Source organism: Herpailurus yagouaroundi, unplaced genomic scaffold (assembly GCF_014898765.1).
Source record: "Herpailurus yagouaroundi ecotype Mexico unplaced genomic scaffold, PumYag 210, whole genome shotgun sequence".
Classification (NCBI taxonomy): Eukaryota; Metazoa; Chordata; class Mammalia; order Carnivora; family Felidae; genus Herpailurus; species Herpailurus yagouaroundi.
In genome coordinates, this window is record NW_024412441.1 from 7,379,849 (window position 1) to 7,393,900 (window position 14,052).

At 37.5% G+C, this 14,052-nt stretch overlaps 1 protein-coding gene across 7 annotated transcripts in view; it reads left to right on the forward strand.

The window, feature by feature from the left end:
- Positions 1 to 14,052, forward strand: part of ASB3 (ankyrin repeat and SOCS box containing 3) — a 117,387-nt gene that overhangs the window by 89,544 nt on the left and 13,791 nt on the right. For 4 of the 7 annotated variants that reach the window (XM_040453745.1, XM_040453741.1, XM_040453742.1 and 1 more), the window contains 2 exons: positions 2,586 to 2,846; positions 8,622 to 8,755. In XM_040453745.1, coding sequence (XP_040309679.1) covers positions 2,586 to 2,846; positions 8,622 to 8,755 — 395 coding nt within the window. The remainder of the gene's footprint in view (positions 1 to 2,585; positions 2,847 to 8,621; positions 8,756 to 14,052) is intronic. The other 3 variants (XM_040453746.1, XM_040453740.1, XM_040453747.1) reach the window with 2 other exon arrangements.

Sequence of the window (14,052 nt, forward strand, 5' to 3'; positions counted from 1 at the left end):
ACCTCATTTCAAGTTCTAGACATTAAGTCCTTAGAAGGAGTTAGTTTCATATAACAGTGGTTTAAACATTTTATACTTGTTTTATCAATAATTTTTATGCCTCTTATTTACTCAGGTTCTATGATACTGTGATTAATGAAATATTATTTAATTATAGTTTAAAATAGGATTAATGCCAATTTCAAAGGGAGAATAATTTTATTACATATTTTCTTTCACAGTTGTATACATAATGAACATACATGTTTACTAAGTTTTGTTACAATTATAGCATAAACAATTTAAAATTTTTTTAATGTTTTTTATTTATTTTTGAGAGAGAAAGAGAGCAGGGGAGGGATAGAGAGACAGGGAGAGACAGAACCTGAAGCAGGCTCCAGGCTCTGAGCTATCAGCCCAGAACCCAATGCAGGGCGAACCCATGAACCACAAGATCATGACCTGAGCTGAAGTTGAACGCTTAACTGACTGAGCCATCCAGGTGCCCCAACATAAATAGTTTTTATTTTTTTTTATTTTTTATTTATTTTTTATTTTTTTTAATTTTTTTTTTCAACATTTATTTATTTTTGGGACAGAGAGAGACAGAGCATGAATGGGGGAGGGGCAGAGAGAGAGGGAGACACAGAATCCGAAACAGGCTCCAGGCTCTGAGCTGTCAGCCCAGAGCCCGACGCGGGGCTCGAACTCACGGACCGCGAGATCGTGACCTGGCTGAAGTTGGACGCCCAACCGACTGCGCCACCCTGGCGCCCCATAAACAGTTTTTAAAATGTGGTCTCAAAACCACCATGATTGCAGTTTTATGATAACCATATCATATTTTGTACTTATTTGCTCCTCGTTAAACATTTAGGTAATTTTCTTTTAAAAGTCCATTATAGAAAAAATAAGTCTGTTGTAGATAATACTGTCATTAACGTATTTTGCCAATAGGATGTAATTTCTTTTTTATTTTGTCTTGGATAAATTCCTAAGATATGTATTTATTCTATTCTATTCTATTTGGTTTTTTGTTTCTTTATTATTTAACTTGGCTCCACACCCAGCGTGGGGCTTGAACTCATGACCCTGAGATTTCAAGAGTTTCATGCTCTACCTACTGAGCCAGCCAGGCACACTATGCTGTTTTACTTTACATAAAATTTTATTTTACCGATACACGTACGGTGCTAGTGTTGTGTGCCAGAAAGTTTATGCAATTTGTTCAGAATCCCATAGCTACTAAGTAGCTGAACAGGCTGGCTCCAGAGTTTGTGCCCCTATAACTTGCTGTGATACCTGTTTTGATACATCTTGCCAATTAGCTCTCTTGGAAAAGGATTACACTTATTTTCATTCAGTTTTACCACAATTTATCAGTCTTGGATGATACATTAAAAAAAACAATTTAATAGGTATAAAATGATATATATATATATATTTTTTAACGTTTATTTATTTTTGAGACAGAGACAGAGCATGAACGGGAGAGGGTCAGAGAGAGGGAGACACAGAATCTGAAACAGGCTCCAGGCTCTGAGCTGTCAGCACAGAGCCCGAAGCGGGACTGGAACTCACGGACCACGAGATCATGACCTGAGCCGAAGTCAGCCGCTTAACCGACTGAGCCACCCAGGCGCCCCAGATATATATATTTTTAAAAATTTGCTTATTTTTGAAAGAGAGAGAACCTGAGCAGGGAAGGTACAGAAAGAGAGGGGGACAGAGGATCTGAAGTAGGCTCTGTCTCACAGGGTCTCTCCTGTCCCCATTGCAGGGCTCAAACTGCTGAACTGTCAGATCATGACCTGAGCTGAAGTTGGATGTTCAACCAACTGAGCCACTCCAGTGCTCCTAAAATGATACACTTTTATTCTGTAGAAGTACTTGATAGAGAAGATTAATTTAAAAATATAAAACTAAGTTAAATTTTTGTTCGTAAAAAAGCTGTCCTTGTTTTTACCATTATTAATTTAAAAGTAAAAGGGAAATTGACTAAGGCTATTGCTAAAGGAAATGGTATATTGGAAATTCCTAGAATGAGTTTTCTGTCTTTAGGGACTGATGACATTGTTTATGAACTTGACTTAGCAAATATTTTGTTGTAGATACTTAATCGTACAAAAACATCACAATTTGAGAAGAGTTTTCTGTTTGTCAATGGTAACTTTTAAATTATCTACTTAAGATGAATTTTTATAATTCTAAGGACACTGCCTGTTCATAGCTGAAAATTAAAAACCATGCAGGAGAGTGTAAATTAAAAAGTAGAATACTCCCTTTCCCCTAGTTCTCTAGTCCCAGTTCACTAGATATGTGAAGGGACTACAGATGAGAGCCCCCCAAAATGTATCACTTTGGCATTAAGATTATTTTGAGTTAAAAGTAATAAAAACCCAACAGAGGCAGGAGAAGCTCTCTGCCTCCCCCAGTGACTGCCTAACTTTACTTGGGAACAAGAGCCTACAACAACAGGAAGAGAGCTCTTAGACTATTAACTATTTGCAAGAATTTTTTTCATATGAAAATCTAACTTGTCTTCTTTTTTCTTTTCTTTCTTTCTTTCTTTCTTTCTTTCTTTCTTTCTTTCTTTCTTTCTGCTGGAGCTGTGAGTTTTTTGGAATTGTGAATATACTTTTGAAATATGGAGCCCAGCTTAATGAACTTCATTTGGCATACTGCCTGAAGTATGAGAAATTTTTAGTATTTCGCTACTTTTTGAAGAAAGGTTGTCCATTGGCACCATGGAACCATATTTCTGAATTTATAAGTCATGCAATTAAAGCACAGACAACATATAAGGAATGGCTGCCATCTCTCCTGCTTGCTGGCTTTGACCCACTGAATCTACTCTGCAGTTCATGGTAAGAAGTCCTACCATAGTGAAGCTTTGGAAAAAAGCTTTTCCTTTTAGAATGAATATACTACCTTCAGTTTCTCCCAATTTCTTAAGATTCCCATTTGGGAGGCGAGAGAGAGAGAGAGAGAGAGAGAATGAATGTTTGCGTGTGTTTTGGTGTGATGGCTAGGTTGGGGTGAAGGAGTTGGGGGGCTACTAATAGATTGAATGTAAGAGTCCTGGAAAAGGTAAGAGGTGGAAGGGATTAGAAATGGATGAATGCCAATGAATTCTTTGGACGGGGGCTATTTCTTCTACTTAGGCCATCTCTCATGCTCTTATGCCTGTGACAAAATTGGAGATTTCTGGAGATTTGCTTTGGAGATTTCTGTTATCCTTTCATCTACCAGAGGGAATATTCTTGTCCTGTAGCATCTTGTGTATTTGAACTTCATCTCCTTTAATGTAAATACTGATTTCTGCAGTAGCTGATAATATATGAAAGTTGACTCAGGGTTTTTCTTGGATGAGAAGAGAAAACTGTTTCTTCCAGCCTTTAGCTTTTACAAAAGTTGTTTGTATCTAGGTGGAGCTGAGAAGGTGATTGTAGCAATGGAATAACTCTGTTGGCCTGTAATTCAAGTCAAATGAGAAAATAGAATAAGTCTCCAGAAAAATAGAGGACATGGGTGTTGTATAAAATTCCAATGAAACATCTCAATGTCCTCATTTTTGTGCCTTGAAAGTCATCATTCACTAAAATAGTGTTTAGACAAATACTAAATTTTGCATTGCAGCAGAAAGTCGCTTTGATATCTTACTAAATTGGGGTTTTTCTTTGGAAAACAGGTCTTCTTTGGAGTTCATGCAGGGAACAGTAGTGTTCCCTACTTGTACATTGTTTGCATTTCTGGAGACTCCTGTCTTTCACTCGGTGACTTCTCTATCTGCATGTGGTGAACAGGTCTCTATCTGGCAGATCTCACTGTCTCACCTTTTTATGACATCTGTCAATATATAGAATTCAGGAATTTTTACTAAGTAGAGGTTTTATGCTTCGGCCTGTCATCCCTTTTGATACCAAGTGTTTTACATAATGAGGTTTGTAAGGAAAAAGTGCTTTCTGGGAGGTTGTTTGAGGAACATAGAAGTAAAGGCAAAGTTCAGGTACACATTCCGATTCCCAGTTTACTTTTTGTTTATAGCTTACAACAAGTTGAGTGCCTGGTTGTATTTACTCCTTTTCCCAGCAACTGATTAATATCCAGTTGTCTGTCAGATACTCATTGTTGGAATTCTCTCTATACCTTTTCAATACAACTTCACAAAAATCCATTGTAGTTTTTAAATAATTGAATGAAATATAAAGATTATTGACAATTCATTGAGAAATCACTGATTTTTTAAAATTCTTATTTATTTATTTTTTATTTTAGAGAGAGAGTGTGCAAGCGGGGGAGAGAGGCAGAGAAAGAGAGAATCTTAAGTAGGCTCCATGCTCAGCATGGAGCCTGATGCAGGGCTTGATCCCCCGACCCTGAGATCATGACCTCAGTGGAAATCAAGAGTAGGATAGTCAATCGACCGAGGCACCCAGGTGCCCTGAGAAATCACTGATTTTTTTTTTTTTTAATTTTTTTTCAACGTTTATTTATTTTTGGGACAGAGAGAGACAGAGCATGAACGGGGGAGGGGCAGAGAGAGGGAGACACAGAATTGGAAACAGGCTCCAGGCTCTGAGCCATCAGCCCAGAGCCTGACGCGGGGCTCGAACTCACGGACCGCGAGATCGTGACCTGGCTGAAGTCGGACGCTTAACCGACTGCGCCACCCAGGCGCCCCGAGAAATCAGTGGTTTTTAAAAGTTATTCATATATGCATATTTGTGTTAAATCTCCTTTATATGTGTGTGTGCGTGTGTGTGTGTGTGTGCGTGTATGTGCACATGTGCAGACACACAAACCACTAAAATAGAAACACTTGCTAAGGAATGCTGTATCTAGCTATTAACAAAGTTATTTAAGTGTTCTTAACTATTAGCTTAGTGAATTTTGTGGTTGTGTCAGGCTCCTGACAGCTAGCCGCAGTTGCCCCCCACTATTCTAGGATTCACTCCCCAACTGCTGCTATAAATTCAGTCCAGCACGTGGGGCACCTGTGGACAGCCCTGACAGTGTCCTTAGGGCACCCGCCCTCTTCTCAGCAGTATTGTTTGTGTTCTTCCTCTGAAGGTACTGACTCTGTAGTACTTGTCTGTTACTTTTAGCCTTCATACTCCCTTCTGGTTTCTAGTTTCTTTCTTTAACCAACACTTAGAATATGGCCTGACACAAGTAAGGACTATTTTAAGTTCTTTACTGTATTAATTCATTTAATATAAAATACAGTAGATACTATTATCCTTATTTTTCAGAGAAGCAAATTGAGGCCAAGAGTGTTTAGCATGCTTGCTCAAGCTGACACAGCTAGTAATTTACTAGTAGTAGAGTTTATCCTGTAATGTGGCTGTCCTGTAGTGTGGCTCAAGTTTGTCTTTCTAACCATTGTGCTATCCTCCCTTTGCCCTGTGTGTCCATATGGATACTGTAGTTACATCACTGAATTTCAAGTTCCTTAATCCCTTGCATAACCTAGGGGATATATATATGCCAGCTTTTCTTGCTCCTTCTTACTCATAAATTAGCAAGTACCTATAGGGGGAAAAATTAAATGTTGCCTCTTTCCCTTTCTTCCTCAGCCTACTTCCTAGAGGGCTGGGAGAGGGAATTACTTAAGTTAATTCTCCCAGAAGGATTTGTAAAATACACTCTTCCATCCCCAGTCTGGATACAGGACCCTCCCCCTCCCCATGTGAATAGGCCATGTAAGAATTTTTCTGTTGTATTTGTTGATATCTCTCTGTGTGCTATATATATTGAATGTGTTGGGCTAGAAAAGAGTTGAGAAACAGTACACTACAAATTATTTTGAAGTAAATTGTAAAACTTTCAACTGTCTGGAGGGAGAATGCCAGTTGTATATATTTTACTCCAAAGGAGTAACTTCAGTCACTTTATATTCATTAGAAAAATACAATGGAAAATTTCACTTTAGCAATGAAAATGCTTAACATGGTCAAATTTTTGTTCACTGATCTTTTATTGAATGGATAAAGCTACTGTTTATGCTGAATATGATAAATGTTTTGCTTTCTTTGATCAAATTTACATTCAAAGAGCTGTTTCAAGAAAAATTCTCCCATAAAAATTCCAGTATGTTGTTAAAGTGGATTTTGGTTGTATCTTATTTATATCACATGTAAGTCTGTTGCTTAATCTTTGTCATGTAAATTATAAATGTCTTTCCTAGTATTGCTTGCCTTAAACAGTTTTAAAAATGTATCTCACTGAATAATTGCCTGTCACAATATAATCTACAGAGTTGAAATATTTTTTCAACTTTGAATGCAAGACTAGGTCCCCTCCCTACCCTTGCCCAAATGTAATGGGTGAATAATAGGAAGTAAATGTCATCTGTGCATTTAGTTGATTAACTGTCACTCGTTTATGATTGTACAACTGCTTTGTACAATGTAATGGTCAATGTAGTACACTAACAATACATTTTTAGTGGCATTATCAGCATTGGTAGAATCAACTCACCATTATATTAACTAAAGCTGTATAAACAGATTTATTTCTCGTGTGTGTGTTTAGATAACTGCATAAAAATGACTTTGTGTTTGGTCACAGTGAGACTTAAAGCACACTTAAGCAGAAAAATGAAATCATTAAAAAAGAAATAAGGAGCCAGAATTAAGTAACCTTTGTTGTGGGGTACTAGAATGTTAAGGAGATTGCTTGCCTTTGAGTATATTGTACCATTTAATGTATTCTCAGTATTTCTTGATAAGTTGTGATTTTACTGAGAGCTTCCTAAGACATACAATGTTTTCCCAAAGCATTTTGTGCTACACTTCTTTCTTATGTATGCTTGCATATTGGAGAATTAAGAATTGGAGAAATGATTTTCATACTCTCTAGTCCTTCATTTCAAGGACACTTTGACTCTGAATTACAAAATATAAGTTGTCTTTGAGATGACAAGTTGAGAGTATTATTCAGTTTCTTTCCTTTCCTTCTATTTTTTCCCCCTTTTTAGTCCTTGCTCAGTAACATCTTTAAAAAAGCAACCTTGAAAGTAATTTCTGAAGTAAATACCAGAAGCCCTAATCATTTTATTTTCCTTCCAACAATGCAATATTGCAGGGGAGTATTTAATTGAGTAATGGGTAATCTTGTAACAAGATGGGTAATCTTGTTAGAATTTGGAGTTCTCTTTAAGATGTGACTAAATTTCGGGGTGCCTGGGTGGCTCAGTTGGTTAGGCAACTGACTTCAGCTCAGGTCATGATCTCATGGTTCGTGGGTTCGAGCGCCGCGTCAGGCTCTGTGCTGATGGCTCAGAGTCTGGAGCCTGCTTTGGATTCTGTGTCTCCCTCTTTCTCTGTTCCTCCCCTGCTCATTCTCTGTCTCTCTCTGTCTCTCAAAAATAAATAAATATTAAAAAAATTTTTTTTAAGATGTGACTAAATTTCATGTGTACAATGTTTTAAGCCCTACAAAAATGCAATATTGAAAATTTCAATCCAGTTTTAGTAATATCAAATATTTGTGCAACATTTTATACTTTTCAAAGTATGTTTACTGTATTGTTTCATATTATTTTCTCAAATATTCTCCTGAAATAAGTTAAGTATTATTTGCATTTTTGAGACTGTGGTCTAGGGCTTGAAGAATTCAGGCAATATGTTTGTAAGTAGTAGAGGTGGTATTAGAAACCAGAACTTTTCGGGGCGCCTGGGTGGCTTGGTCGGTTAAGCGTCTGACTTCGGCTCAGGTCATGATCTCACGGTCCGTGAGTTCGAGCCCCGCGTCGGGCTCTGTGCTGACTGCTCAGAGCCTGGAGCCTGTTTCAGATTCTGTGTCTCCCTCTCTCTCTGCCCCTCCCGTGTTCATGCTCTGTCTCTCTCTGTCTCAAAAATAAATAAACGTTAAAAAAAAATTAAAAAAAAAAAAAAAAGAAAAGAAACCAGAACTTTTCTTAGAACAGTGCTCTGTCCAGTAGGATTCAAGTGCTTATAAAATCTGGGGAAGTCTCTTTTGGCTGGGTTGGTAGAAAATTCAGTATTATTTTGAAATACTAGAGGGAGAACTTGTTTCTCTTGAACACTTTTCAGTCCTTAAGGACAAAAGTTGTTTTAGTATATCTTTTAGAACTGACTATACAGTGTGGAAGGTTCCTACGGGGTAACAATTGCCCGTCCCTGGGAATTCGACAGAAACAAGTCATCTCTCCCATATACTCAGTTGAGTGAGAGCCTTGGGTATTTTGGGCTTTATCCTTTTAGGACTGTTAAGTTGTGTGTCTATAAGGATGACCACTTGAGGTGTTTATAGCAAGAGATTCCAGTGGGAAGAGATAATTGACAAATCCACTGATGATACTGGTGCCTCTCTTTTTCTTACCCCTGCTGCTGAGGAATGGGAAGGAGAATTCCTGTCCTCTACAGAAGTAGAAATTCTCTTGTCATCTAGTGGACAAGGACACACACAGTCCATTCATTTTCTTGTAGGAACCTGTAAATGATTATTCATATCCATTGAACTTACCTCTAGTTACATGAATGTTTTCTGTGCCCCAGTTTTTGCTCTTCCTGCTATAATGAAAGGTTGCAAGAATAACTAAGTGGTGTTTGTTTTCAGGATGAACCCTTGGCATATTTTGTGTCTGATGGTATGTTAACATCTTGCTAATACAGGATTGACTCAGTCAGTGATGACATCCTTATCTTCACTTTGGAGTTTACTAATTGGAGGACACTTCCTCCAGCTGTTGAAAAGATGATCTCCACTCGTGCCTCAAACTCGTCTCGGGCTCTGCAGCAGCATATTGGTAAGAAAGTTCGATTTTAGACACATTTCACTACTTTCTCTTCTCTTTAGCTATCTTATAATTATAAGTGATCAGAGTCATTAAATTGGGCATTGTTTGCATTTTCTTTATGTGGGGAAAGGATGGGGCTGTGGTGGTGGTGTGGTGGTGGATCATAGTAATTTTCTTCAATGAATATCTTATCTGATTTGATAAGTTTAGCCTAAGGAGCATATAAAGAAAAGCAGGTGTTTATTGATATTTTTATTTAATGGTGTCCTTTTATTTCTATGTAAACAAAAGTGAGCCCTAAAAATGTTGTTAGTGAATATTTAGTTTGTGGGCAGAAAAATGCTAACTGTGTATTTGTTATTACCACCCTTTTTTTTATACCTCTTACTTAATGCATGCCAGTGTGTTGGCACAATATAACTATCAAGGTGAGCTGGGTGAAAATTCTGTGAATTGATTGATACTTTATTATTATTTTTTAATCCTTTTTAAAAAATATTTATTTTTCAGAGAGAGAGAGAGAGAGTTCAAGCAGGGGAAGGGCAGAGAGAAACAGGGACAAATGATCTGAAGTGGGCTGTGCCCTGACAGCAGAAAGCCCAATATAAGGCTCACACCCATGAACTGTGAGATCTTGACCTGAGCTAAAGTCACAGGCTCAACCTATTAAGCCACCCAGGTACCCCTGATTGATAATTTAAATGACTGTTTTAAAACAAATTCTCAACTTACTTTCACTTATTAAACATTTTTTAAGGCTAGTTAAAAAGCATGAAGTAGAAGGGGTGCCTTGGTGGCTCAGTAGGTTGAGCGTCCGAACTTCGGCTCAGGGGGGAGTATGAGCCCCACATTGGGCTCTGTGCTGATAGCTCGGAGCCTGGAGCCTGCTTCGGATTCTGTGTCTCCCTCGCTCTCTGCCCCTAGCCCACTTGCATTCTGTCTCTGTCTCTGTCTCTGTCTCTGTCAAAAATAAACAAACATTAAAAAAAAAAAATTAAAGCATGAAGTAGAAGATCTTACGCAAGGAAGCCAGCTTAAACTAAACATAATAATTGTAATTCAGATTTAGTTTACTTTAACTATATTTTGTTAACCAGATTATATGTCTAAAGCTAGGAAAATTTTTTCTTCTCTGCTATTTTTGCATGAAATGTAGCTCTTCATAAAACATGTTGAATAGGTTTTTAACAAGTGAACTTAATGCATATGTAGAAATGTGTCTTTGTAATTTCTTGGAAAATTACATTTAAGTAGATTTTCTCAATCAAAAACAGACATTCAGGAAAATATGCTCTTGAACTGAGGTGTATTCAAACTCTTAGAGAGTTTTCTGTTGAAGAAAAAAGTAATCTGTTTGGAGTCTGAGTGTTTTCATACAGAATTTCTTTAATGATAATTTTGGAAAACTCACTTGCATTTAATTCTTAATGTTGAGAATTGCATCTTTTACTAATTATGTATCTGAAGCAGTAGAGAACAAGTGTCTATTTAAAATAGATAGAATATGGGACAATGGATTTGGGAACAAAAGTCAAATGAGGGAGCATATGCCAAATGGGAAAATTATTGCAGTGTATCAATTAGTGAAGATATGTGAGAGTTTACTCTGAAGACTTTAACATATGGTAAGTTTGTCCAGATGAAGGTAAAAATTGTTCATGAGTGCATTACCCTCCAGTAGACTAAATCCATCAAGGGCTTCTTGTTTAATTAGGCACTAGGTAGAGCTTGGGTAGGGTAATAATCATCATCTCTTAAGAGCATTTTATTTTGGCTACAGATTTGCAAAAGTCTTTCTCAGAGGTATTAATGTAGCTCATGCTTTTCTGGTCTATTTCTCTAGCCGAGACCTCTTTTCTTGATTCCATTCCCATATATCCAACTGCCTTATGGACATCTCCCCTTGGTATCTCATATTTTGACATATCTAAAATTTGAACTTGTCATTTTTCCTACTAGTCCTGCTGTTCCTTCTGTATCCTGTCTCGAGAAGTGAAATGGTTTGGGAGTGCTAGTTACCCAGAGAGTGAGTTATCCTTGGCAGCTCTTTATTACTTGTCTCATCCATAGCAGTGGTGCCCAACAGGGATGATTTTGCTCCTGATATTTGGCAATGTCTACCAGCATTTTTTGGTTGTCATTACTGGTGAGGGAGCTATTGCCATCTAGCATGCAGAGGCTAGGGATGCTGCTAAACATCCTACAATCTGCAGGGCAGCCCCCCATGACAAAGAATTATCTGGTTTCAATGGTCAGTAGTGCTGAGTTTGAGAAACTCTGATCTACATTGTCTCTTGGGTTGTCTGGTTTTAAGAAGGCCTTTCATTCCTATTATGGAAAGCCTTTTTTAAACCCTGCTCTTATTGCAGGCTACTTAGGAAAAGCTTGTGTTCTTCCTCCTAGTTATATTGATCTCTTAAGGTATTCTGTATTGGTTCCTCTTCTGCAGATAATGGGAACCATAACAATATTGGATTTTAGTAGGGCTGAGGGGAAAAGATATGCCCACCTACTCAGTTGTCTGAATTTCTCTTCCGTTCTGTAGTTCAAGGCTCTCTCTCTTGATACACCCAGCTTTCCACTTTTCCTTCAATTTTCAGGACACTCCATTCGGTATAGTGGTTAACTTTATTTGGATCTTGAGCTGCAGGACTTTCACTGAGCAGAAGCATGGCTCATCACCAGTGAGAGTGAGCCCAGAAAAGCAATTCTTTAACTACCTCTCTAAATGTATGAGTCTCGCTGTCTCTAATAATTTAACATGGTAGCAGAAACTATGTTCTCAAAATATTTAATTTTTTTTTTTGGAAAGATACTTCTTGTAGCCCAATACCTATTAGTAAGCCCCTAGATAATTTCAGCTCCCTAGCTCCTTTAGGTTTACCAGTATCTATCCCAAGGAAAAGATTTTCTCTATTTTTTTTTTTTTTCTAGGCCCTTTTCAAGTCTTTGGAATGCCATATCCTTGGTCAATATTTTCCTTTCCTTACCTTTTACCTTTTTCCTCCATAAAGAAATAGGAGCTTGCTTTGGTAGTTTACAAATAAAAAAGACAACTAGTCCCTTGTTCCTCATGTTTTAATCATGAAGTTAGATTTGTCTTCAAAAAGATTTTTTTTTTTTTTGCATCAGAAAGGAAATGTATACCAGGTACTGACTGTTTGCATCTTTAATGACAATTTTTTATAATCATGTGCCTTCTATACATACCTCTTAGAAATATCATTTTAACCACATAATAGTAGACTTCTTCATAAAAAAATCTGCCTACCTCTGGCCAGCTGTCCAAGATAAAGTCTAAGTTATTAAATTCTTAGGGATAAAAGCACTTGGCTTTAGTTCATCCCCACTTTAATGATCAAATATGTACAATTCTATCCATGGTATTATATGAATCTGGATTCTGTAAAGAATCTAAAAGGGCCCCAGGAAACTCTCTTGATCTATTCATTTCAATGTTCTGCTTTGTTCTAAAAAGGATTTTAAGTCGTTTATACATGTAGATTATTACAAAACAGTAAGACGTTAAAAGTGGAAGCAAAAGAAAAATGAAAAGTAAACTTGGGATGGATTTAAAATGGTGTCAGGGAAAATATAGCATGGTAATCTGAAACGTGCCTGTGGACAGGCTGTCAATTTGGTTCTGACTGAACTCTCTAGTCATTGACATTAGGTTACAGAGATTACATAAGATAAACTTGTTACTCACAAGTACAAATATTCTTGGATGTGGTAATGACAGTTTCCTAGAAGTTGTCTTTGTAGACTTGGTTTCTTGGGGACTTTATTTTACCTTACCAGTCTTCAATGTGGACTGTTGCTATCATTCTAACCTATAATTCAGTAAAAGTAGTTCTTAGGGATCAGTATGGTGTCATCTAGGTACTGGGGTATCTGTGACTCTGACTTAACCAGGGCTAGATTTATAATATCTGGAGGAGTGGGTGACCTGTATGTACTTTGAGCACTTCTCTTTAAATACTGTATTTTTCAACTCAATATTTTATAAAAGTTTAAGTAATCTTTTTAAAAAAAATTTTTTTTTTAACATTTATTTATTTTTGAGACAGAGAGAGACAGAGCATGAACGGGGGAGGGTCAGAGAGAGAGGGAGACACAGAATCTGAAACAGGCTCCAGGCTCTGAGCAGTCAGCACAGAGCCCGACGCAGGGCTCGAACTCACATACCGCGAGATCGTGACCTGAGCCGAAGTCGGCCGCTTAACCGGCTGAGCCACCCAGGCGCCCCGAAAGTTTAAGTAATCTTTATACCCTTTGTGGGGCTCGAACTCATGACCCCAAGATCAAGAGTTGCACAAAACTCTTTGGACTGAACCAGCCAGGTGCCCCTCTCAACTCAAGGTTTTGTTTGTTTGGTTGGTTTTGTTTTTAATTAAGTAATCTCTACACCCATCATTGGGCTTGAGCTCACAATTCTGAGATCAAGAGTTGCAGCTAGAGCCAGCTAGGCACCCCTCAACTCAAGTTTTATTTTTTTCAGTTAAAAAAAATTTTATTTTATTAATTTTTTTTATTTTAGAGAGTGAGAGAGAGCATGGGGGAGAGAGATAGAGGGCAAGAGATAGAACCCAAGCAGGCTTCACTCTTAGCCCAACACCTGACACAGGGCTCGATCCCATGACCCTGCGATCACTATCTGAGCCTAAATCAAGAGTCAGTTTCTCAACCAACTGAGCCACACAGGCACCCCTCAACTCAAATTTTAATATTAATAGTTAGCAATAAGTCTAAAATTATACTACCTAAGAAGTATCAGAGTGCGGCTATTTTGTGTTGTAGATTCAGTTGAGAGCGCATTTTTAAGAGGAATAGTTGAGCTTTGAAGTAGAAGCAAAACAAAAATGGAAAGTAGAGGCTGATTTGTGATGGGCTAAGTATTCTATTTGTGCAACCCATGGAATATTATGAGGGCTTCTTGCTAAATGTGGTAGGCTGAACAAGTATCCACAGCCACAGTTTCCTTTGAAACTTTGAGCAATGCTTGTCGTTTGGAGCAGTGTTCCTTATTCCTGTACTTTTCCTGATAAACCATTGTAGTAAGTACAAGCTCACTACATGTAGCAGCTTATTTTAAGAGATTGTTATATTTGCAGTTACAAATTGAGGAATAACTACCAGAAACAATTTAAGTTTAGTCATAGTTTAGTATAATCTTTTCTGGTCAAAATGTTTTCTCCAGCTTTATTGAGATATAATTGACATATAACATTGTGTGAGTTTGAAGTATACCTTTTTGATAATAATTAACTAGCATTCCAGTTGTCTACTCAAGCCATTTCTAGTTT